The sequence below is a fragment of the Thalia democratica genome, chromosome 6 (genome assembly GCF_965202585.1).
Source record: "Thalia democratica chromosome 6, ktThaDemo2.hap1.1, whole genome shotgun sequence".
Taxonomy (NCBI): Eukaryota; Metazoa; Chordata; class Thaliacea; order Salpida; family Salpidae; genus Thalia; species Thalia democratica.
The window spans coordinates 24,747,962-24,774,370 of NC_139170.1; the positions used below are offsets into that span (position 1 = coordinate 24,747,962).

Sequence of the window (26,409 nt, forward strand, 5' to 3'; positions counted from 1 at the left end):
ACAACTTAGGGAAAATGGATTTTTTTGATTTAAATCTAAAAGTCTTTTTCTTTTTTTTTTTCGAAAAAATAACAAAATAGTTGATTATAATTTAATTTTAATTATAAAATTTTAAAAGAATTTGATTTTTACAAACTGTTATAAAATTAAAAAGAAAATTTACTGAAATTTTGACGTAAATTGCTTGAAAAACGTAGGAGGTGGTAGATTATTAGTGGTTTTATTTTAAACACCGGTATAGTTTTCTTGTCCCTTAGTCCCTTAAGTAACCTATTGTACGCTTTGACTTTAGACGAGTGTATCTCAAAAAATTGTTTGAATATATAAAAGCTGTGAAAGCGTTTTTTAGCTTAGTTAAAACTATACAAACTAAGATCAATTTGTAAAAGAAGCGACTCACCTCCTAATGCCGTTGATTAAAAAGTTAAAATTAATTAACTAAACAAGTAAAAGTTAAAAGTTACAACTGTTCTAAAAACTGATTAAATCAAATACATTCAGAGTTACTGAGGACAAATTGCGTATTGGAAATGAACATCAAACAGGTAACGATTGAAAACGATCAGCTTAAAAATGCTGACTCATTTTTTAAAAGTCGAAACAAAGAACTTAACAAAATGCTTGATGATGCCAATTCACAACGAAAACTTGCTATTAATGAATTCAACGAAATAAAGAATCAGTTAGTTGTACACATTTATAAAATTCCTTTTTAGTCTTATTATAAGTTCTTAGAAATATAAACATGAAGGCCATAAAGCCTCAAGTGGTTAAGGTAAAAGGTTAAAAGAAACATTTGTTACTATATAAACGCAAGAGTAAAAAGTATTAGCCAATTTCTAAAGATTATAAAAGTATCTATTAACTTATTAAATAAAGTTTTTTTTTAAAATAAAAAATTAAAATGTATGAATTGAAATGTTTTCACAGTCAATTTTGTTTGGAAAATTTCACTTTAATCTATCAGCTTTTTTAAGCTAAACCTAAAATTTTTAGGAAATAGACTTTAGATATTAAAAAAACTTTTCGGAGGAATATTTTAAATATTTTAATGGACTTACTAGAATTTATATATATTTATTTAAATAGTTTTTTTTAAGTAATTAGTTAACATAAGCACACCCATTGCACTCACCAACTTTAATTCCTCTAAAAAGTTATTTTGTTTTGTTAAGCAGTAAAAAGTAATGAAAGTTGAATTAACATTCTACAAAACTAAGATCAACTTTAAGATAGATTCCTAATGTCCTTACGTACTTTTGTTTAAAAAATATGTAATGAAATTTTAAAAATAAATATGTACAATTTTAAGTTTTTTAAAATTATATAATTTCAGAATATTTCAAAAGTATAATTCAAAATTCTCAAATTGGATATAATAAAAAAATTAAAAGTTTCAATCACGAATTTTTTTATAAAACAATTTTTCACTCAGTAAATTAATGAGACTAATGGGATCCTTAGTTACAATAAAAATCTTATTCAATTCTTATTTTCTAAAACTTAAGTTTTTTGAATCTTAAACATTTAATTCACCTTTACAAGTTTTCTAAATTAAAATTTGCAGAAAATATTTTTGATAAGGCCATTAACTGTTGCGTTAGTTCTTAATAAATCTGATTTTGTTGTTGTTTATTATGAATTTTTGATTAAAAGTGAATTAAAATTTTTTTATAATAAATTTTGTTAACATATTTATATATAATATAAACTCTAGAGCAGTGCTTCTGAACCTTTTTCTAGTGGCGGAACCCTTTTCCGCGGAACCCCTAATTTTAATTTAATATAAAATGTTTAATTAAATAAATGTTCTTTTTTCAATTTTGACAGGCTTCGCGGAACCCCATTTCAGAAGCACTGCTCTAGAGTATTTTTATATATGTACTTTTAAAAACAAAAGTCAGAAAAAGTTGCTTAATTTTTTCATAAACAAAAAAAAAAAAGAATTAATTATGACTACTATTTTTACATGACATCTAAAATCAGAATAAAACTAATTACTTAGACATAATACTAGTTTATTAACAACCCATACCCTCTTCATAAACAAAAACTTGTCAAAAATGAGTGTGAGAAAAAATAGTCTTCTGTATATGTATGTTAAATAAAACACTACGTTTTATTGTTGAAACGATAGTTTCAAAGGTCTTTAATACAGACCAGTTCATCATTCTTTTTACTAAACAAAGCAAAGCATAAATTAAAACATAAATATTTTAAACTTTAAGTTTGTAAGCATTGTTATGTAACTAGATAAATAAGCTTTAAAAGATAGAATAGCATCAAGGTTTAAAATTGTTTGAAAAATCATTAATGAATTTTTAAAAATCTTAATATCCTCAGAAAGTGTGGTTTTAAATTTGCATTTAATTTTATTCAAAGAATATTTATCAGGGTTGCCAAAAAACCTGGAGTCCTTGAAAAACCTAATATTTGATAAATTTTGAGAAAAGCCTGGAAAAACCTTAAGTTTCCAACTATTTTTACATGTTAAGTAATTAAATTTTGATTATATTCAACAATTTTCTATCATTTAAGATTTTATTTATAAAATTAAAAAAAAAGTAGTTTTAAAATATATTTTCACTGTTGTTATACTAATTAAGACAGTTTTTTACCTTAAATTTAGTTTTTTACTAAAAACGGACCAAAAAAAAACTTCTTTTTTAAAGAAACTGGAAGAAATTCGGAAAACCTAAAAAATAATTTCAAAAAACCTATGGCAACCCTGATTTATGCCTCGTGTATCTAGTGTTAACATCCGATAAGCCAAGGTATTACTTAATTCTCTTCGTTGTTACCACTGTCGCTCTATAAATGACATAGTAAACAGTTCCCATTAGACATACATTTTTCTTTGAAATTGCATAGCTTTGAGTTTTCTGATTTATCGTGTAACATTTTCAATCGTGAAACATTAACGAATTCTTCATGATTAGCATGTACGAGTACAAAACTTTCAATAGTTTTTTTATAAAGGTTATTTTTAAGTCAAATGTATTGAACAAACACCTACTGAGTATATTTAAATATCGTTCAATAGTTCGACCTTAATTACTATCTGTGATCTCTATACTATCGTATCCATAAAGTTGAAATAAGTTCTGATCAAAAATGTTTTCCTTTTGTATGAGAAACCGAACTAGTTCGAATGTTTTGAACCACAAACACTTCCTACAGTACTTCAAAAATATCACTTATAGCTCTTAATACTTATAACTACTTTAATTAATTATAATAATTTTTGAATGTTATTGACTTTGTTTTGCAACTTTGAAAAACAATTAATGTTTTTTTAGCAAATTATTTGCTCAAATACACATATTACAATTATAATGAATAATTAGCACAACATTTATTATTATGCGTAAGTTTATTTAAAAAATACACGTGTGCAAATATTTTATTTTTTCAAATGGTTTTTCAATTTTAATGCTTTTCAAATAAGTATCTTAGTTATGTATGTTGTTTCAGGGTTGCCACAAGGTCAGAAAAAGTCAGGAAAAAATGGGGGTTTTTGAAAAAAAGTCAGGAAAATTCAGGAAATTTGACGTAAAATTAAGTCAGATTTTGTCAGTTTAAATTTACAAAGTTCCTTATTTTCCAAAGTCTTCAATGATAAAAAATTAATAAAAAATTATTTAAAATCAGACTAAAATTGCAAAGTTTTCCTATAATTTTACTAAGTTATTTAATTTCCAATGCCTTCATCTGGTATAAATAAATAATCCTAAATAAAACTGCAAAGTTTTCTATTAAAATATTGAACAAGTACCCTACTTGAACAAGCAGTTTTTGTAAACTTTTTAGTATTGATGATCTATAAAAGGACACTTCCATAGTAAAACTGATATATACACAAAAGTTTATCTAGCATAATTTTAGAATCAAAGTGTTTTTTGTTTAAGTAAATAATTGAGTTCTTTATAACTAAGTAAGTTAGTATTTTATTTAACAAGTTGATGTGTACAATTTACTTCTTTATATTTTTTTTAAAAGTTGTTTAAACTTGTAAAATAAGTTATAAGAGAGGTATATGCCATGATTGAGTTTACATATTTGTATTTTTTGTAGAATAACTTAAGTTTTTAAAATAAATAAGAGTAGGTTTATTTGTTACAAATTTTGTACTAAATGATAAGAGGAAATATTTTATACAACAGATATCTAGCTTACTTTTTTATGTATTTTAATTGTAAAAGTTCCTATTAGATAAATTTATGTTAAAAAATGCTAAAAAAATTGTGTCTTGTTTCAGATAAGCTGTGTTTAAAAGGTAATAATACAAGTATTTTGCTGATAGAGCTGTTTATTGCAAATACATCAATCATAAACAGATGGTTCAAGTGATGTAATGGACGTTTGATGATTAAATTCAACAAAAAAAAAACTGTTCTTTTAACCTGTAAAATAATATTGAAAGCTTTATATAGTTTCAAGTGTAAAATTATGTATTTTAGAATAAGTTTAAATTAGGAGTTTGATTTTAAAAAGTCAGGAAATTTTTCTCAGCTTGATCTGTGGCAACCCTGTTGTTGTCTCCTTTTTTGTTTAATGTTGTATTTTTGCTTACTGCTTTAGTTCAATTTTTTTAAGCTATATAAATTTATTTTTTAGTCCAGCATTCTATATTCTATTCTTAATTATAGTTCCTGTTGATTTATTTAAAGTCTGTGCTATATATTTTTCGTATGCTTTTTGAGCTTTTTATGTAATTTCGGTATATATCTTTAGGTTTTGTAGTAGTGGAACCTGTGTAAATCGTTTTTGTACTTTCGTTTGTATTCTAGCTATATAAATAAGTTTGTTCACCAAACATTTTTTGGTTTTCAAATTATAACTTCTTTCATGTTTTTAAAAAGGTTCGATTGTTAACTACTTTGCTGTTGTAGTCAAGAATTCTAGTTTGGGAGTTTTATATAGAACTGTACAATTTTTTTTTCTTCTGTTGAATACTTTTTTGTAAGTGTACTTTTGTCGAAATAGTGACTGATTAGTTTCAAAATTGTTTACATATTTTTGTTATCACAGTAAGTTATATGTTTATTTTTTAGTATACTAAAAAAGTTTTTGGTTTTTAAATTTGAAGACTTTTGGTAGTCTTGTTTTGTACATTTAAATGATTATCGTTTAATGATAATTTGTTTAGTCTTTCATTGATTATATGTTATTGCTTTAAGGTTTGATAGGTTGTTTAAATAAAAATAACTAAGTTAGGTTTACTAAATAATAAGTATTTTATTCAGGGTTTCCATAAAACCTAAAATTTGACAATTCAAGCAAAGAAAACAGGAAAACCTGGAATTAAAAAACATTTTTACATGTTAAATAATTAAATGTTGATTAAATACGAAAAATATATTATAATTTTTTTTCTGTATGATTTCGAATAATTTTATTTATCAAATGCATTAAAGGTAGCATTGCAATAACCTTTCAATATTTTTATACTATATAGGACAGTTTTTATCCTAAATTTAATTTTATACTTAAAATGAACACAAAACTTTATTTTCAAAAACCAAGATGAAATTCAGAAAGCCTGGTTAATTTTTTTTTTAAACCTATGGCAACCCTTTTTATTGATAAGATTATTAAAAGATTACTGTTTTACAACTTTTGAAAACTCATTAAAAAAAATTTTTAGAACTCTGTTACTAATTCACAGGGTGGCCAAAACCTTGAAAAACCTAGAAATAGAAAATTTAGGCAAAATTACCAGGAAAAACCTGGAATTTGGGAAGTTTTGAAAAAAACGGCTTGAATTTTGTAGAAAAGTCGTAAAAAACCTAGAATTTTTTTAAAGTTTTATTTTTCCAATAGTTTATAAAAATTGTAAATTTTATAACTTTTGGACTTTAAAAAACGTTTACTATATATATATAAATTAGTAATTGATAAACTGTTAGTTTAACTAACAAAACTATATAACTAATTAATGAAACTACTTTTTTACTTGAATTTCCATTGTTTTAAATGTCATGTAAAGTCGGTCAACAAGAACCTATTTCTGACTGATGCAACTTAATAGAGTTTAGATTAAGAGAAAACTAAGAGCAGAGCCAAAAAAAATTGTGTGATGCAATGTTTTACGCCTTATGTATTTATAGCAGCTATAATAAGTTTTAACTTTGTAGTATAAGTTGTAAGATATTAGTTTTGCCTTGTATATTGAAAACGGTTTTAATAATTATTAAGGTTAATAGTTTGGATTTAGACTATGATAAAACAATACAATTTTTTATATAAATTAAGTAATCTAGTATCTCTGTGTGGTTATAAGACCTTTTGTTATTTAGTTTAATTTTTTAGCTTTATGTCATCTATATTTTATAGACTTTAGGCTTTGTTGTGTTTAATTTCGTTAATTCTATAAGTTAAGCAATTAAATTACAATTTTGACTAGATTGTATGGCTATTTATGTTACATATCAACATAAAGACCTTTGAACTATTATATGAGAAGAGCTTTGAAAAAATTGATTTTAATTAGTTATACATGTTGCAATAGAATAAAACAAATATTAAAAAGTTGTAATAATGTATCGTTTAGGTAGTTTAAATCTATCAAAAAGCTCTATTTTTAACCACTAAAACTAGCCAAAAAAAGATGTACTTTCAAAAATCTAGAAAAAGTTCTGAAAAACCTGGAAGAATTTGGAAAAACTGGAAATAAATTGTCAAAAACCAGTGGCCACCTTGTAATTTAACATAAATGAATGTCGTTAGTTTTTAATAACTTGAGTACTTTTTCAAGTTGTTTTAATTATATTTAAAATATTTGTTTCGTTTAGATCTTCAATTACCAAACTTTTTTAACAATAAATAATATTTCAATATTTTTTTATATTTATAAAACCTCTACTTATTTAAACATAAAAACTTATGTCATATGAAATATATGTACTACCACTAAACTTATTTGCTAGGGTTTGAAATTTTTTTAGTAAATTATGTTTTTTTAAATTTCCAGATTGAGTGATATACAATCTTTGAAATGTAAGCAAGAAAGAGAAATTCGGGAAAAAAAAGAAGAAATTTACGAAATGCAGTCTCAAGTAGAAGAAATAAGAAATAAGCTGATGAAAACAGAGTCTTCTAACAAACAAGTAAAAAATCCAAATTATCAAAATCATATTAATTTCGTACTTTTATTACATCAACAGTATTATTCTTAAAACAAAGTTTAGCAAATATAATCGACCAATTCCAAAAATACCTTCACTTCATTCTGAAAACACAGTTTAAAGTTTTTGAATAAGCTTGTTTAAGTTAAAAGTTCTTAATGTTTAGACAACATTTGTAAAATCTTTTTTCATGGATATAGTTGAAACAACAAACAAAAGACCTTGAAGATAAGATAGAAACTACCAAGCTTGAAAATGAAAAGATTGAAAGAAAAAAAAGGGAAGAGATTATCTCTAGTCCAAGCAGAATAGGTTAGAGTAAAAAAACTAAATAACTTTAAATTTTTATTGATCATTCCTTAAATTGTTTTTTATTTTTATCTTTGAATAGTCTTTTTTTATTTACAAAATTTTAAACAAGCTAGCTTTATAAAAAATAAATTGTTGCAGATGTTGAAGTTAGCGATGGTAGCCAAGTTCAAAAACTAAAAAAAGAAATTGAAAATATTAAAGTAGGTGCCATATATGTTCGACGAAACTGTATGTACTATAATAAAGTAAAACTACTTATTTAAAAGATAAAGTTTGTATTATTAAAACTTATATAAATTTCTTAAATTTATTTAAATTTATTTTGCTACACATATATTTAAGTGACTCAGGTTTTGATGATCAAGTCCATTGTTGCACAACAAACCAGTGCAATAATAAAAAAGTAACAATTTTTTAAATGATTTTTTTTATAAAAATATTAATAAAAATAGCTACTATATTGAATTTTTTTTAAACTACATGATAATACTTATAAAAAGAAAAACATGTCTGGTTTTTTAAACTGTAATAAAATAAAGTTTAGTTTGTTTCGTTTAATTATTTTTACAGAACCTTTTAGTTTAGACTGTAGTAATTACGAAGTTTTGAAAATAAAAAACATATAAAGAATTTAATCATCAGCTAGTATATAATTAATTGTACTTAATTATAAACTACTTTTATAACAAGTGTTTCCTCATTAGTTGTAGTTAAGGGTTTTTTAGCCATTAGAATTTTAATAGCAATTTTATTCAGTTAGAGCATCATTCGGACATTTTAAAATTACAAACTCGTCATACCAACGAGCTGAAAAATTTGAAGCAAGACAAACTGTCTCATGAGACTAACTCAATTGAAAAAGAGCTACAAATTATTCAGCTCAATGAAAACTTAGAAAAATTAAAAAAGCAATCGTACGTTACTTTTTGTACAATTAAAATCAGAAGTTAATTTATCTATCTAAATCTTTCGTATAACATTACTTTATTAATAGTATTAACTTTATTAAAAAAAAGTCATTTGAATTTTTATTAATTAAGTAATATATAGGTGTCGTTTTATTTATTTTTCTTAAAGCTAGTTTTAATAGAGTAAATTTTATACTATTTTTAAATATAAAAAAAATATGTAAGTAAAAAAAAAAATTATGTTAGCTGCAGTCATCAATACAATATAAAAGTTTAATAACTAAGGTACAAAAGTAAAAAAAGAAACCAAATGTTTGATGTATGTTTTTTTATATTTTAAAATAAAGAACTAAAGTATAAAAGCTTACTATATAGGGGTGCACGAGTTTATAAGTTCTGATAATTCAAATTCCGACAGTTGAAATTTTAATAATTCCAAGTTATTGTTATTCATGTCTTTTAATAAATGTTAAAAAACAAATATTTTACCATCATAATCTTATTATTTAGACTTACATGAGTTTTTTTATGTATTTATTGCTTTTGAGATGTTGCCCTTTAAACATTTTTTGAGAGTTTGACTCGTTATGTCATGACCATATAGTAAACTTTTATATTTAATTTTTTTATTCAAAAATTTTAGAAATATTCCAAATGATTTATAAGTATTTTATTTATATATTTAATTAACACCCGTTTTTTATCATAGCTTCATTATATGTTATATATATAAATAAACAATGTTTGGTTATAAAAACTTTCAACAACAGATATATTCAGTATTATTTAGCTCTCTTTCTAATTTTTTTTAAATAAATAGTAAAACCCAAGCTGAACAACATTATGATGATCAACACGCAAAGGACGTTGAAATATCTGCTTTAAGGAAAGAAATTAGCGAGCTTCAGACATCTTGTAAGCGTGATTTAGAGGTTATAAAAAAAGAAAAGGATTCCCTTTACAATGAAAATCTGCATCTAAAAGACAAAGATAAGTCTGTAAGAGATTGGGAAGCTCAAATCACTGAAATTATACAATGGTAAACTTAATCTGCTTTTATTCATATCAAAAAAGTTTTATCATTCAATATTTTTTTATTTAAAAATAGAAATAATGTAATAAACTTGGTACAGAATTTAAAAACCAACTCTATATAAAAACGGTGTTTTATGATTGACTGTCTTTTTTGTATTTGTAAGAAAAAAAAATGGTTTTAAAGGGTTACGGACGAGAAAGATACACGAGGTTACTTGCAAGCGCTAGCCACAAAAATGACAGACGAAATTGATATATTGCGACAGTCCAGTCAACGAGCTAATTCTATGGACAAGTGGCAAACACAAAGAAGACAAAAAGTTGAAAAGCAGCAGCTGCTAGACCTACAGCAAACTCTTCAGTCCGAAATGGTAGAAAAACAAGCGATCAAAGATAACCTTGATAAATCTACACAACAAAATGTAGTTTTAGAGAGGTTTGAATTTAAAATTATTTAAACTAATTAAGTTTATTTTATGCTATGCTCCACAGCTGACAAATTCATATTTATTTAGTTTGCATAAGTTATGTTTACCAATTTGTTTTTAAAGGCTCTATGTTTTGCCAGTTTAGTTGGTAGAAGAATATTTACTTTCTTAAAACTAAAATTAAAGGCTTTTTATTAGTTAAAATTGCAAAAGTAATCCTTGTTTTTTTTAATACATTTTTTTTTAATAAGATTCTATTTTAAAACATTTTTTTGACAAGTTTAATTTGAAAATACAGTAGCTGAGCTAGCAATCATATACGTAGTTTTAAATTATATTATACATATATAATTTTTTTTACACACTATCGAATTATAATTTAGAAATTTAAATGTTTTTAGTGATAGATAAAAATTGTGAAAATATAACAAAGCGAGAAAAAGTAGTAATGTTGTTTTACCAAATAAATATAGCTTAATGTTTAAAAGTATAAGTTACATAGTTTTTAATTGAACTCAATTTTTTCTTAGTTTAAGCATTTAATTTTTAGACGTTTAGACGAGTCAGAAAATACTTTAGAAAAAGTTCAAAAAGAAAACCAAGACCTTCAAACTGAGAAAGGAAAACTACTTACAAAGATCGAAAAACTCGAAAAAGGTTTATTTTTTCTACCTTCTTTATAAATTGTAAGATGTTAAAAAAATAATTAATTTCAGAACAACTTGAAAACTTTGTAAAAATCTCTACTCCGCTCTCACTTCGCTCGCGTATAAGCTCTACTGAAATCAGAAAAGTTAGGAGTGTTACGTGCTTTTGCTTCTCTGAAGTCTTCAAAAATAAACTCTTAATATTTTACAGGTAATTAGATCTCCAAGTTCAGATGCTAAATTTTCAATTCCTACCGCTCATCAATTTGTAATGAAGACCTTTTCTGAAGTTAGTTAATTCGAATATTAATATAATCGTATGAGATATAAATCGTAATTTATACTTAAATTTAAGGTTAGAGTAAATTAAAATTTAATTCAATTTACTAGACTTTATATTTGTTGAGTAAGCTTAATTGGTATTCACAACAAATACTTATACTTTAAATTTTTAGGATTTTTCTATCTAAAGTTTATTTCTAGAATGTTTTAAAGTCCTTTAAATTTGAGAACTATAAATGTGCCAATTAAATCTTCCCATTGTTTTTTTAACAAACATATGTTATTGTAATTGTTTTTATCTCATTTAATTTTTACTAAAAATATGTGTATAAGTAAATAATTTAATGAAAAAAGTTTTTCTTTAAATTTACAAATGCTCACGTAATGAATACTTTTTTCTAGTATTATCAAACATAACAAATTTTGTTTGATATTTTTCATAGTTTAAAAAATCTACTTTTTATACACGCATACTTTTTTTAGCCAAAGAAATGTCACTTATGCGGTTCTTTAATGGTTGGACTTGTTAGGCAGGGCGTAAGTTGTTCTGAGTGTCCTTTCGAATGCCATGTAGCTTGCGCACAATATGCACCTGCTGTATGCCCATTACCCTTTGATGATTGTTAGTTATTGTTGTAATTGCGTATTTTATAACAAATTTTAAAGCATTGTCTAAGTAAAAAAAATTACTAGTGAACAAAGTTAGCTATGGAGTTGACCAACAAACAGGATCTGGAACTATATTCGATGGACATATAAAGGTTTCTTTTTTTCTTTTAAACATTAAGTTAATTGAAATGTATATAAGATAGAGTGTTTTACGTATTTTTTCTTAAGGTTCCTAAACCAATGGGAGTTAAAAAAGGATGGGTGAAACAATTTGCTGTTATCTGTGACTTTAAGGTTTTTGTTTTTTTGATTGTCAAACTTTTTTTGAACAATATAGTTCAGCTATTTTTGACAGAAGTTCACTTTTATGTTACTTTATTCAATCACAGATATTTTTATATGACATGGGTGAATCAGGTAGTGTTGGCCGTCTTGGAAACCATAACAACCACCGTGAAGCACAACCAAGCGTAATAGCCAATCACGTGATTGACATGCGTGATGAAAAGTTTGAATGTACCAACGTCACTGACTCTGATGTAATACACGCAAGCAAGAAAGATTTACCTTGCATATTTCGAGTGAGTTTTATTTATAAAACATTGCTTTTCAGATTATTAGTAAGTTATGTATTACTTATTTCGTATTCTTTTTTTATTCAAAGCAGCTTTTATAAGTTTTAATTAAGTTACATGCTTATTACCATTCTTTTGGCTGAGTGCACGAAAAGTTTTAAAGTTATCCATTAAAATAATATTTCTAATGTTAAATTCAAATCATAAAAAAAAGTTGTTAGATGCTAAATTGATAATTTTACTTTTTAGTATACTTTTGATACAAATTTATTAGTTTAAAAATTAGTTCATAACACTAATATAGTTTTACTCAGGTATCAATGCAATTAATGTGTTCCTCAAGACAGTTACAATTAATTTTTTATTCAAATATAATTTATTTCACTGAGGATCTCATGAAAAATTGTTTTATGAAAAAAATTCGAATTATTAAATTTGTAATCATCTACTTGGATTCAATTTGAGAAATTTGTTTATTAAGTTTGAAATAAGATATAAGATAAATAAACAACATTTTAATAGAATAATTAATCAGATTGTTTCATCGTGTTTGTGGAAAACGAAACGCGGTGCAAATGAGAGCTTTAGCACATATGAATCAAGTTATTATACTCCATTACTCCTTCTAGCGGATAGTGAACAATCTAAACGTAAATGGATGGACATGATTGATCGTACAAGAGAGATGATTAACAATTTATCAATAGCCGACAGCACGGTTTAAGACTAAACTTGAGTTAATTCTTACCGATTTCTGAGACAAAATCAGAAGTTCAAACTTTAACTTTTTTAAGTACTATCAATGCATGAAAATTATTCTAGAACACAGTTCTATCTTAATCAATATAGACTAATTTTTCTTTCTAACTAATACATCTACATAATGTAACTTTTAATTATAATGTTATTTATAGTATTAAAAACAGACTTGTAAAAGCATTTATATTAATATGATGAAATTTGTTGTACGTCTGAAAACGAAGTTATTTAATATTTTTTTAAATATAGGGTAATAAAGTGTAAGATATGCCTTCTGCATAAAAAAATATTTAAAAACGATTAGTTAATGAGTCTGTACAAAATAATGTATTCACGTTAAAGTTTATTATTTATTTTTAAAGGTAAAAGCTATGTTAGATTTGTCTACAAACCATATGTAAATATACAGAAACAAATTGATACATTACTAAATAGTTTGTATAAATAATTGACTTATTAATACTCATAGAAAAAATTATTGTGCACAAAACTATTATAATTAATAAAATACATTAAAGTTAGATTTCAAAAGCTGTTTTTTGATAATTGTTAAAACATGTTCTAATATTTTTGTAATAAGAATTACAGAAAAATGGTTTGAATTTTTATTAGTTTTAGCTCATAGAAAGCAATACCAAGTTTGTTTTTTATTTTTTAATTCAGCCTTATTTTACATAAAAACACTAAACGACCTGTTGTTTCTTACCGTTTTTAAAAGTTCTAAGTAGCTTTTGAAATATAAGTAAAATAAAACTTCTGTGGGCACCATATTGTTAAGCTACAGGGTTGCCACTCGGTCAGGAAAAGTCAGGAAAAATTTTAAAAAATGACAAAAGTCAGGAAAAGTCAGAAAATTTGATAAAATTAAAAAAAAAGTCAGATTTTGTCAGTTTAAATTTACAAAATTTCTTGTTTTCAAAAGTCCTTGTAAAAATTACTTAAAAGTCCTTTAAAGTCAGAAAAAAAATCCAAAATATTTCTAGAAATTTACAAAAATGTTTAATTTTATTTACAATGCCTTCACCTGGTATAAATTAGTAAAATATCCTCTATAAAACTGCAAGCATTTTCTTATAACATATTGAACAAGTACCCTACTTGAAAAAGCAGATTTTGTAAGCTTTTTAATATTGATGATCTGTAGCAAGGACACTTCCATAGTGAAACTGTGATATATACCCAAAAGTTTATCTAGCATAATTTTAGAATCAAAGTGTTTTTTGTTTAAGTAAATAATTGAGTTCTTTATAACTAAGCAGTTAGTTTAGTATTTTATGTAACAAGTTAATGTGTATACTTTACCTCTTTATAATTTTTTCCAAGTTGTTAAAATTTATAAAATAAGTTATAAGAGAGGTATATACCAATATTAAGTTTACTTATTATGTGTAGTTTTTGTAGAGTAACTTAAGTTTTTAAAGTAAATAAGAGTATATTTATTTGTTACAAATTTTATACTAAATTGATGATTAAATGTCTTTTTTCAGACAAGCTGTGTTTGTAAAGTAATAATACAAGTATTTTGCTGATAGAGCTGTTTATTACAAACATCAATCATACACATTTAGTTTAAGTGATGTACTGGAAGTTTGATGATAGAATTCAGCAAAAAATTGTTGTTTTTAACCTGTATTAAAATTAGATTGAAAGCTTTATATAGTTTCAAGTGTTAGATTATGTATTTTAGAATAAGTTTAATTTAAGAGTTTGATTTAGAAAGTCAAGAAAATTTTGGTAAAAAGTAGGGAAAAGTCAGGAAATTTTTCTCAACTTGATCAGTGGCTACCATGTAAGCACCATATTGTTAGCTGTAATAGGTTTAATAAAAGAACAAAAACAAATTTTTGCAGTACTCTTTCTTTATTAAACCGAATTGTGTTTCCTTGTTAACAAGTTATCTTCATATTCAACGAAGCTCTGTAAAAAATAACTACTTCAAGAAAAGAATAGAAGAAGTAGATGAATATTTTTGTTTACTAAAGATAAGCACAATAACTATAGATTAATAGTTAATAATAGACACATAGTAGTATATAATAGTTATGCTTATCGTTAGTAAACAAGCATATTCACCTACTTTAGCTTCTTTTTATTTCTTGCAGTATTTTTTTAAATAGAGCTCCGTTGAAGTGTGTTAAGAATTTAGGGGGGTTCACCTTGATTTTTGCAAGTTGATCTTATTTTATATAAATTTATCTGAGCTATCAGACATTTTTAATTGCTTGAAAAATTTCAAAGCAATTTTTGAGACATGAGCGATCAAAGTTGGTGACCTCAATAGATTCCTAATGGAAGGCGCAAACTAAAAACGCGAAAAAAGACTATTTCACTAAAAATCTATCTCTTCTTTCATCTTTTAAGCAATATTCTTCAAATTTTTACAGAAAGTGTATTATTAAGTTTTAAAAATATTGAATGCCGGAATTTTTCAATTATGAAAAATAGAAATTTAATTAAAAACACCACCTTTTTTTATTTTTTAAGTTTTTATTTTTTAATATTTTAAAAATTCCAACTTTCAAAGTCTTGTAAACTATAAAAGGAACGTTTCCTAAAAGTTTGACGTCTTTAGCTCAAAAAATGAAGGATAAGATAGATTTTTGGTGGTTTTTAAATTTCCGAAAAATTGACGTCGAAAATTTGCGGTTTATATGTTTGTATGAGAAACTCTTTATAAAAATTGCAATATCTCAAAAGTCAAATAAGATTTTTTAGTTCTATAAAAACTGGCTTGTAGTTTGTACTGCTTTCATATAAGATCAAATGTTATTTTTAGTAAAAAATAAAAAAAGTTGGACCCCCCTATGCCCTTAACTTGTTAACACACACAGGGTGGCTACTAAACCGGGAATCCTGGAAAAACCTTGAATTTGACAATTTAGGCTTTGAGAAATTTTAACAAAAATCACTAAAAAACATGGAATTTTAAACGATTTTCACATGTAAAGTAGTAAAGTTTTGATTTGACATGAAAAATCTATCATAAAGGTTGAAAAAGAATTGTCATCATAATTTTTTTTTTAATTAAAAACACAAAGAGTTTTTATACTTTTTAACACAGTTTTATACCTTACACTTTACTTTAAACTAAAAAAAACCGAAAACACGTGTACTTTCAAAATCTGAAAGAAATTCTCAAAAACCATTGGCCACCCTGCGCACACAGAAACTTATGTCAGTTCAATTAAGAAAAAGAACTGTGAAAATTTCTTTTTTTTATACATCCAGCGAACTTGCTTCGCTAGGATCTTTATTTACAAACGGTTGGCTTGAATTTTTTTATATATAATAAAGAATAATTTATCAGTAATAAAAATTATTTTCATTTAGGTTTTCCGACCAACAGAAGCCTATGACTACAATTTACCTATAATAAAATCATCATTAAGTTGCTGTGTAGTTGATAAAGACAGGCTCGCCCTTGGTACTGAAGATGGATTATTTGTAATTGAGCTTAAAAAAGATGGTTAGTTTTAATTTTTAGTTTTCAAACTCTTAAAAAAACTCTAACTAAGACTTTTTAAACTTTAATTTGTTTATTTAATGTATTGTAATTTTTTTAAATTCGACAATAAAAAATTATTTTTAGTGAATTAAGTTATAACTGAATTTTCCATACCAATTTGTTTAGAGATATTAAAAGTCGGTGAGTGTAAACGTGTGCATCAAGTTGAAGTATTAAGTGACGAACAGCTAATGGTGGTGTTGTGTGGAAGGAACAGGAATATCCGACTTTACTTTCTTAACTCCATTGAAGATGGTGATTGTATAAAAATTGATGAGTCAAAAAATTGTTCAATGTTTGCGTGGGGTACTTTTTGTCAAGGGACTTCGAGCTGCATTGCTGTTGCTATTAAAAAGTCTGTTTGAAAATAATATTATCAAAAAAATAGTTGTTGATCTTCCTTGTGCACTATAATTTTAGAAATTTACAAAAGACTTTAAATTCAGAAATCTTTGTTTGTTTTAGTAATAAAGTTATGTAATAAATTTATAGGCACGTTGTAGTATTTGAAATCAATAAAACGAAGCAAAGGTACAAGAAAATAAGAGAAATTGCAATACAAACGAGCATACAATATCTATCTGTTTTCAATGAGCAATTGTGCATGGGTTACACTGGAGGATTCAGCATTTTTGCTATTCAAGGGGGAAAAGCATCAAGTTTATAATTAGTACATTTTTATAAAATATGGTAACGTTGAAGTATATGTACTTTGAAGCATTTTTGTTTGCTATGTGCTTAAGTTATAGTCTATTATTATATAATCAGGGTTGCCACTTTACCTGGAATCCTGGAAAAACCTGAAATTTGACTATCCAGGCAATAAAACCTGGAAAAACCTGGACTTTAAGAAATTTTGAGAAAAACCTGGAGTTTTTACTAATTTTAACATGTTCAGTAGTAAAATTTCAGTTTGACTCAAAAAATTTGTCATACAGATAAAAAAATTTGTCATCACCAAAAGTTTTTTTATTAAAAAATACATTTTAAGTAGCTATACAGTATCTTTTCAATCTTTTTATACTATTGAACACAGTTTCTTACCTTAAGTGTGTACTTTTAAGAACCTGGAAAAAATTTGAAAAATCTGTAAAATTTTTGAAAAAACGAGTGGCAACCCTGTATAAAGTCAGGTTTATTGAAAATTTTTATAATTGGTTACTATAAAATAACTATTGTACTAAAAAATTTTTAATTTATAGAAAGGTTGCAATCAGTTAATAAATAACATTTTATTCTTTATTATAATTAATTTATACAGTTGTAGAAAGATAAAATCTAGTGAAAATATTTATTTCGACAATATCTAGTTCTATACGGGTGGCCATTTAATTAGGAGCTTGAAAATTTAAGCAAAAAAAAAACCTGGAGTTTAATACTTTTTGAAAAAGAAAAACCTAGATTTTTTAACATATTTTACTTCTAAAATAATTAAATTTATACTTGATAAGAAATAACTATTGTATAAAATTAAAAAAATATATGTTATTCAGAATTCTGCTTGTTATAAAATGCATTTAAAGTAATATGACAGTAAAACAAAACTTCAACTCAGAGGTTGGTAAACTGCGGCTCGCAATGTACTTTTTGTTGTGAAAACTTACAATTGTGCTCTTTATTTAATCAATGTTGATTAGAAGTGCATAATTATTACATATTGTATAACATTTTAGTTTGAAATAATATTTTTCTATAAAAAAACATAGTTTTTTAAGTAGTTGTGAACGCAAAAAACGGTTTTCTATACAAATAGTCCCGCGAGCAATTTTCAGCAAAATTTACCTGTTACTTATTAAAGCTACCGACCACTTTTCTGTTAATGTTTTTTTTTACTAGTATTAGTATTGAAAGGATCGTAAAGAAGTTTTGTGTTCTAGTTAAACTTAAGCCTGTGCTAATTAAAAGCATAAACTTTACCTTAAGTTATAACTAAACATTTATTTATCATAACTGCTTACTTTTTAAAATCAATAGTTGTAAACCTTAAATACTAAAAACCAGTGGCGTCGCGTGATATTTTTTCTAGGTGGTGCAGAAAAAAAAATTGCCGGTGCTCGATTTGCCCTTACTTGAGTTGTCCCTGCTCGACTTGCTTCTGCTCGAGTTGCTTCTGCTCGAATCGCCTCTGCTTGTTTGCTTCTACTCGAGTTGCCTCTGCTCGAGTTGCTTCTGCTCGAGTTGCTTCTGCTCGAGTTGCTTTTGCTCGAGTTGCTTCTGCTCGAGTTGCTTCCGCTCGAGTTGCTTCTGCTCGAATCGCCTCTGCTTGTGTTGCTTCTACTCGAGTTACCTCTGCTCTGCTTAGCTTTGTTTTAATTTTTTGTTTACAGTAGCTTGTGGAATGATACTTGAGCCTGTTCTGATTTAGGGAATTTTTAATTTAGCTTAATTACCGCAAGATGTTTATTTTGCGGTAATTCTTGAAGAAATTTTGCTTTTTTGAGTTCATTTGCGGCAGTCAGCTAATAGTTTGCGGCAGTGAAGTGAGCAAAATAGTCGTTTTCTAAATTGGAGTTTTATAAGAGATTTTGTTCTAAAAATAAACGAAAACGTTATAGATACTAAATTTTTTTCTTACAAACTTTTAAGTTGGTGCAATTGCGGCAGTGCAACACCCCACGCGACGCACCTGCTAAGAAATGATGTATTTACTTTTCTTTATGTAATAAAAAACTTAAGTTTAGTAAAAATAAACGTCTAAAATAGATTTAAATGTAAAAATATAAAGTTTATTATTAAATAATTGTTTATTAAACTTTTCAGTGCAGCTGTATATTTAGCTCAATTGTAGTTAAAAATGTAGTGTAGTATTTAAGATATGCTTAAGTAACGTGATTTATATTTTTAGACACACCGAAGTTATAATAAAAACAGTTAAATATAGTGTTTTAAAAAAATGATTATAATTGACAGAATTAGTGAATTCAGATGATGCAACATTGTCATTTGTTCAACAAGTCAACAGCGATGCTATGTGCATGATGCCCGTAAACAAAAAGGAATTTTTGTTATGCTTCAATACTTGTGGTATTTATGTTACCCCTGATGGTAAAAGAAGTCGGAATCGTGAAGTTATGTGGCCAGCTCAACCACAACACATTGGTTTGTTGATTTTATCTTAACATTCATTCAAAAATTTGGATAAGCAAAAAACCATTAAAGAATAATTTTAACTTCATTACCCTGTTTTAATTTTAAAACTCCCTACATGTCTCTGTTGTGGTTTTTTCAGACAGTATGAGTCAAATGTGTTATATTTCTGTTATTATTGGTTTTAATGTTTTAAAGTATATTTTATTTGATAATTTAAAAAGTCAATAGCGTTACCAACAAGTTTTTTAGAAAAGGTAATTTTGTAGTTTCAATTAATTAATTTTAAATTTAAAAATAATATTTAAAAGGTTTTGCAAGAAGTATTTTGATGCCTAAAATATAAATAAAGTTTTCAAACAACTTATCTTATTTTCCAATAAAACTATACCATATTGAATAGAATAGGCAAAAAGAATAGTTTTGATTTTTTTTTTAATCTTTGCAAGTAAATTTTTAACAAAAGCTATGAAGAGTTTTAGAATTTTTTAAATTGATAACGGTTGAATTAAAGCAAAAACTGATGGAACTCAAACTTATATAACTTTTAAAATACTTGATGCAGAAAACCAAGTTTAAAAGTTAGAAATTCAGTTCTATCTAATTATGTATAACACTTGGTTTAATTTTCTAGTCACACAAAATTCAAATGCCTTACCATCCTTTTTCAGCCAACTAAATTCAGACTATTAAAAAAGCTATTTTCGCTATATTTTATGAAGACGGGTCAAATATGCATGAAGGGTCACTTTTTCACGAAGACACTTTTGCACGACCAAAATAAATAAAAATAAGTTAATAAAAAATTACCGACCAAGGGTTTAGGCCTTTAAAGTAACAGTGATAGTTTAAAAAAAATTATAATAATAAAACTGACCAAGGATAAGGTTAAGGGTTTCAGTTATTATAAAAATTCAATAAAATAAATAAATAATAAGAAAAAAAAGTTACCGACCAAGGGTAAGGGGCTACAATGATCAGGGTTGCCACAAGGTCAGGAAGTCAGAAAGATTCAGGAAAAACTAAAAAATTACAAAAGTCAGGAAAGAATGGGGTTCAAAAAAAAAAGTCCTGAAAAGTCAATAAATTTAACATAATTTGAAAAAACATCAGATTTTGTTAGTTCAAATTTACAAAAACCTTATTTTCCAAAGCCTTCAAATGGTAAAAATTTAATTAAAAATTCTGACTAAAGTTTTCCGATAAATTTACAAAATTACTTAAATTTCCAATGCCTTTATCTAGTACAAATTGATAAAATGAATGCAAAAAGAAAAGAAATGAAGCCCACAAATGTTAGAGAAAAGACTCTCTTCGACAAGTGTAGGGGCAGCAGATGAGAACGATTTAAATAAAATGAGGTAAATGGTTTTTACTGCCAAGAAAATTAAGTGGTTTGCAGACCAGATGAAGGAAACCATATTCATTAGACTAAGAGGTTGAAGTGCTAATAAAGAAACATAAAATCAATTTTAGTACTTGAAGTAAAAAAAAATGTTTGATTAAGTTATTTATTGTTTTAAGGTTTTAATTGTAAAAGTTAGTTATTGTTTTAAGTTTTTATTGTGAATGTTCGTTATTGTTTTAAGATTTTAATTTTAAAAGTTCCTTATATGTCTTTTTGTTTATTTAGATTCATTTATGTTAGAAAATTCTAAAATATCGTGTCTTTTTTCATACAAGTTGTGTTTATAAGTTTGAAAATACAAGTATTTTGCTGATAGAGCTGTTTATTGGCAATAATATTGCAAATACATCAATCATACACAAATGGTTCAAGTGATGTAATGGAAGTTAGATGATTGAATTCAGCAAAAAAAAACTGTTGTTTTAACCTGTATAAAAATAAGATTGAAATGTTTTTATAGTTTCAAGTGTTTAATTATGTATTTTGAAGTAAGTTTAAATTAAGAGTTTGATTTAGAAAAATCGCGAAATTTTTAGTAAAAAGTCAGGAAATTTTTCTCAGCTTGATCTGTGGCAATCCTAAATGATAATAAAAAATAAAAGAAAAAAAAGTTTCGACCAAGGGTTAGGGGTAACAGTGATAGTAAAAATAAGAAAAAAAATCAAACCGTGCAAAAGTGTCCTTTTGTGCATATTGACACCTACCCTTAAAGTATATTTTCATTCGTATTTAAAACTATTATGGCCAATCAAGGTAACGGCCATATTTAAAAAATGTATATGTTTGAAAATTTTAAACAGCATTAAATTCAGATGTAAACTTTTTATCATTCAACTACAAATAATTTTATCTTAATTAATTTCTAAATTTTTTATTGTTTCCAAACTTTTTTTACAACTTTCTTCTAAATAGATTTATGCAAATTTTATATTTTATTCGCGACCGGTTTCGGTGGCAAGAGATTGCGACCTTTTCAAGCAAAAATAAAATATGAAACTGCATGTAACAATGTTAGTTAATTATACTGTTGTTTAAAAACTTATTCATGCGTGAAGAATATAAACAAAAATGTTGCATATTCGAAAATTCAAGCATATCAGAGTATATTTAGGTAAATTGGTACTAGTTGTTAAAAAAAAAAATTGAATTAATATTAATATAATGAGTCAAATAAAAAAACTGAATCCAGAGCTTTTCTTAAAAAAATAATAATAATAAAATAATACCTTTTCTTAAAAAAAAATAATAATAAAATGTTTATACCTTGAAATTTATCTAAATGAAATTAAATATTGTCTAGAATTGTGGTTTTAAGCCAAGAGTCAACAAAACATTAATAAAACTCAAAGTCGCTGAAGGTTTCAAAATCTAATTTGTGCTAAGTTAACATAACAGTCAAAATTTAAACGGATTTGATAACTATCTAAAAAAAAAAAAAAAAAAAAAAAAAAATTCTAAAAATTTATCTAAGTTGAATTAAGAACTGTTTAAAAAAAACTTTTTTTTTCCAATTTAAGTCAAATGTCAACAAAAACTCAATGAAAAAATCAAGAAAAATGACCTATTTTTTACTATAATTATGATTTGTACCAATTTACCTAAATATACTCTGATATGCTTGAATTTTCGAATATGCAACATTTTTGTTTATATTCTTCACGCATGAATAAGTTTTTAAACAACAGTATAATTAACTAACATTGTTACATGCAGTTTCATATTTTATTTTTGCTTGAAAAGGTCGCAATCTCTTGCCACCGAAACCGGTCGCGAATAAAATATAAAATTTGCATAAATCTATTTATATAAGCTCTTTACATCCCAGTAAATTGAGCATTCTTTTTTAGTTAAGGCAAATAACTATACAACTTTCTTCTATTAAATTTAATTGCGTCAACCATTTAATATAAACATTTTTGTCTATTTTGATTGTATGAAAAATAATTTTATATACGTCATGATCAGGGTTGCCACTCGGTCAGGAAATCAGGAAAAGTCAGGAAAAATTTAAAAAAATGACAAAAGTCAGGAAAAAACGGGGGGTTTTGAAAAAAAAGTCAGGAAAAGTCAGGAAATTTGATAAAATTTAAAAAAAGTCAGATTTTGTCAGTTTAAATTTACAAAATTCCTTGTTTTCCAAAGCCTTCAAATGGTAAAAATTAACTAAAAGTTCTTTAAAGTCAGAAAAAAATCCAAAATTTTCCTAGAAATTTACATAAATATTTAATGTTATTTCCAATGCCTTCATGAGATATAAATAAGTAAAATATATTTTATAAAACTGCAATAATTTTCTACTAACATATTGAACAAGTACCCTACTTGAACAAGCAGATTTTGTAAGCTTTTTAGTATAGATGATTTGTAGCAAGGACACTTCCATAGTGAAACTGTGATATATAAACAAAAGTTTATCTAGCATAATTTTAGAATCAAAGTGTTTTTTGATGAAGTAAATAATTGAGTTCTTTATAACTAAGCAGTTAGTTAAGTATTTTATGTAACAAGTTAATATGTATACTTTACCTCTTTATATTTTTTTCAAAGTTGTTTAAATTTATAAAATAAGTTATAAGAGAGGTGTATGCCAAGATTAAGTTTACTTATTATGTGTATTTTTTGTAGAGTAACTTAAGTTTTTAAAATAAATAAGAGTATATTTATTTGTTACAAATTTTATAATAAATGATAAGAGAAAATATTTTTTACAACAGATATATAGTTTACTTTTTTATGTCTTTTTTTTACAGTTACTTAAGTATATTCTTTTTTAAATGATTTTTAATTTAAGGATTCTATATTAAATAGTTTAGGTAGTATTTCATTAAACTAAGTAAACAGTTTATATGAGTAAAACATGTTTTAAGTAAATACTTTTATTATTAGATATTTTTAACTTATAGGTTGTTTTACAACTTATATGCTAAGTCTGACTAAAGTTTACTTTTAGTTAGATAAATAGCTTATTACTGGTAGAGAGTAAATTTATTCTCGTCTTAAGGTGTTAGATTAGAATTATTTGTACAGAAAACTATTACTTTATGTATTGGGTTTTCAAACTCAGACTAACCATTGTTTTTTTTTTTCAGATCAGTATTTAATTGTTTTTTTATATTTTAATTATGCCAAAGTTTACATATTCTAAACATTTGTGTTCTTTATTGTTTTAAGGTTTAACTGTAAAAATTTGTTATTGTTTTAAGATTTTAGTTGTGAAAGTTCAGTTATTAATTCAAGGTTTTAATTGTAAAAGTTCCTTATATGTCGTTAGTTTATCTAGATACATTCATACTAGGAAATGCTAAAAAATAGTGTCTTTTTTCAGACAAGCTGTGTTTATAAGGTAATAATACAAGTATTTTGCTGATAGAACTATTTATCACAAACATCAATCATACACAGATGGTTTAAGTGATGTACTGGAAGTTTGATGATAGAATTTAGCAAACAATGATGTTTTTAACTTGTATTAAAATTAGATTAAAAGCTTTATATAGTTTCAAGTGTTAGATTATGTATTTTAGAATAAGTTTAATTTAATAGTTTGATTTAGAAAAGTCAGGAAAATTTTGGTAAAAAGTCAGGAAAAAGTCAGGAAATTTTTCTCAGCTTGATCAGTGGCAACCATGCATGATATAAATGTCGGTTTGAAAGTCACTCACTATTAGTTGATAAAAAGTCTTAAATATCTAATGCGTTTTTAAGTTAGCAGATTTATTAATTTAATATAACGTTTTAACTATGTGTTGAGTTAACTTAACACTTTGTTATTTATATCCTTTTTGCTTTATCGTTAAGTTATCTTTCTAGTATAGTTTAAATATACTCAATAAGTATATACAACTTTTTACCTGTCTTAAATGAAAACCATATTATATAAAACCATAATATTTTTTAAAACGTGTTTTTACAATACTATCACGTTTTGTTTTATTAATACATAAGTATATATTTTTTTTATTTTTCCTAACATTGTTAGTTTTGTTTTACGTAAAAATTTTCTTTTATGATTAGCATATTTAACTGTAAATTCAGTGAAATATATTTATGATTTCTTTTAAAATGATTTACCAAAACTACCAGTACATTTCAAGCATTGTTTAAAGTATTGTATTATTCTTGTTGTTTAAAAACATATTTATCAGTTCTTTCCTTTAATTATCTTCCGCAAATATACTTTTTAGTATATTGCTTTAACATTAAAAGTATACTAAGAAAACAATTCTATAGATTAATTGGATTTTTTTTGTTGATTTTTTGCTTTTATTGGACACTAGTGTTCCTTTTTAAAGCCATGTTTTACTTTATTATATTATTTTCACTTATAGATCTTTAATACAGTGAAACATTGTTTTATAACATAATTGTTTTAAACATGAAATGTTTTTAGTTAAATTTGTTTTATTTTGTGGGTACTTTATAACTTTTTTAGAAATATTATTCTAATGTAATGGAACTAACAAAACGAGTATATCATAGTTTATTGTACTAATGAACATAAATATTAGTAGAACTACTATGTATGTTAATTGTATATTTATAATTAGAAATATTTTATACATAAATTTTATTTACACATTGTGCTATTCATTATTTTTAGATAAAAAAAAGTTCTTTAGTCGAAAAATTTATTTATTCACTTAAAACAGCTTTTTTACTTTTCTGACTGAAAGCTTGCTTGTTGGCATTTTGGAATTTAAAGTCGTATATTAATACCTATGATAATTTAATTTAGTTTAAGTTTTTTTGCACGTATATAATTTTGTTTAAGTTTTTTTTTATACAGTTATTAAGTTTTGTTTAAAAGTTATAATAATATACAGTTATGTTTTTAAATACGTAAAGATTTTCTTAACACGTTTAAACATAACAAGCTTAAAGTATACCTCATTAAAAACAGTGAGCAATGGTAGAAATCTGATTGTTTATTCGGAAAATTTCATTACTATATTCGATCCTGAAGAAGTAGCTTGGGTTCAAACTATTAATTTAAAAAGAGTTAGGCCTCTTTCCAAAACTGGATCCATCAGTTATGCAACCCATTTTGATCCCCACCGATTAATATATATGGCTAGAAAGAACCCAAAAGGTTTATTTTAAAACTTATAACTTTCTTCTCTTTTTATGAACAAGACTAGCATAATTAAATATTTTGTTTAGTGAATTAATTCAAATCAAGTTTTCTTTATAAGATTTATTAAACTTAAATGTGAAGTTTCATAACAAATCTACTAAAAGCAAAAGAAGAAATATTTATGTCAAGCACAAGTAGTGTTGGTCAGAGGCAGATGATAAGAAAATCAAAAAAGCGTCATCAATTTAAAGTTCCTAGTCGAGAACACCTGTCTACTTTGCGCAAGTTAGTTTGCTTATTATAGTTTTATCGATTTACTTTTTTATGTGTTTATTATACACGATTAGTTACGTATATTATATAAATTATCGATGTTGGTTGAGTTTACTTTTTAGAGCTTAAATAAACTTGTATTACTAATTTAAGTTATCAGCTAATACATTGCTTAATGTTCTCTGCTGTTATCAATGTTAGATATCTATAGATGAAATATGTTAGTAAACAATTGCCATCACACATACATTTTTCTTTGCAATTGCATAGGGTTGAGTATTCTGATTTATTCTCTAATATTCTCCGGTTGTGAGACATTAACTGGTTCTTCATGATTGGCATGCACCAGTACAAATTTTCAACAGTTTTCTGACCAATAC

At 25.3% G+C, this 26,409-nt stretch overlaps 1 protein-coding gene across 1 annotated transcript in view; it reads left to right on the top strand.

The window, feature by feature from the left end:
* Positions 1–26,409, top strand: part of LOC145838490 (serine/threonine-protein kinase MRCK alpha-like) — a 61,339-nt gene that overhangs the window by 22,126 nt on the left and 12,804 nt on the right. Inside the window, exons 11-31 of the mRNA XM_082946093.1 lie at positions 502–682; positions 6,974–7,109; positions 7,328–7,439; positions 7,578–7,639; positions 8,196–8,353; positions 9,168–9,386; positions 9,567–9,818; positions 10,361–10,467; positions 10,527–10,603; positions 10,669–10,746; positions 11,223–11,361; positions 11,433–11,500; positions 11,577–11,642; positions 11,738–11,929; positions 12,459–12,641; positions 16,013–16,148; positions 16,314–16,542; positions 16,680–16,846; positions 19,098–19,286; positions 25,583–25,771; positions 25,921–26,041. Of these exons, the coding sequence (XP_082802219.1) occupies positions 502–682; positions 6,974–7,109; positions 7,328–7,439; positions 7,578–7,639; positions 8,196–8,353; positions 9,168–9,386; positions 9,567–9,818; positions 10,361–10,467; positions 10,527–10,603; positions 10,669–10,746; positions 11,223–11,361; positions 11,433–11,500; positions 11,577–11,642; positions 11,738–11,929; positions 12,459–12,641; positions 16,013–16,148; positions 16,314–16,542; positions 16,680–16,846; positions 19,098–19,286; positions 25,583–25,771; positions 25,921–26,041 (3,061 nt within the window). The remainder of the gene's footprint in view (positions 1–501; positions 683–6,973; positions 7,110–7,327; positions 7,440–7,577; positions 7,640–8,195; positions 8,354–9,167; positions 9,387–9,566; positions 9,819–10,360; positions 10,468–10,526; positions 10,604–10,668; positions 10,747–11,222; positions 11,362–11,432; positions 11,501–11,576; positions 11,643–11,737; positions 11,930–12,458; positions 12,642–16,012; positions 16,149–16,313; positions 16,543–16,679; positions 16,847–19,097; positions 19,287–25,582; positions 25,772–25,920; positions 26,042–26,409) is intronic.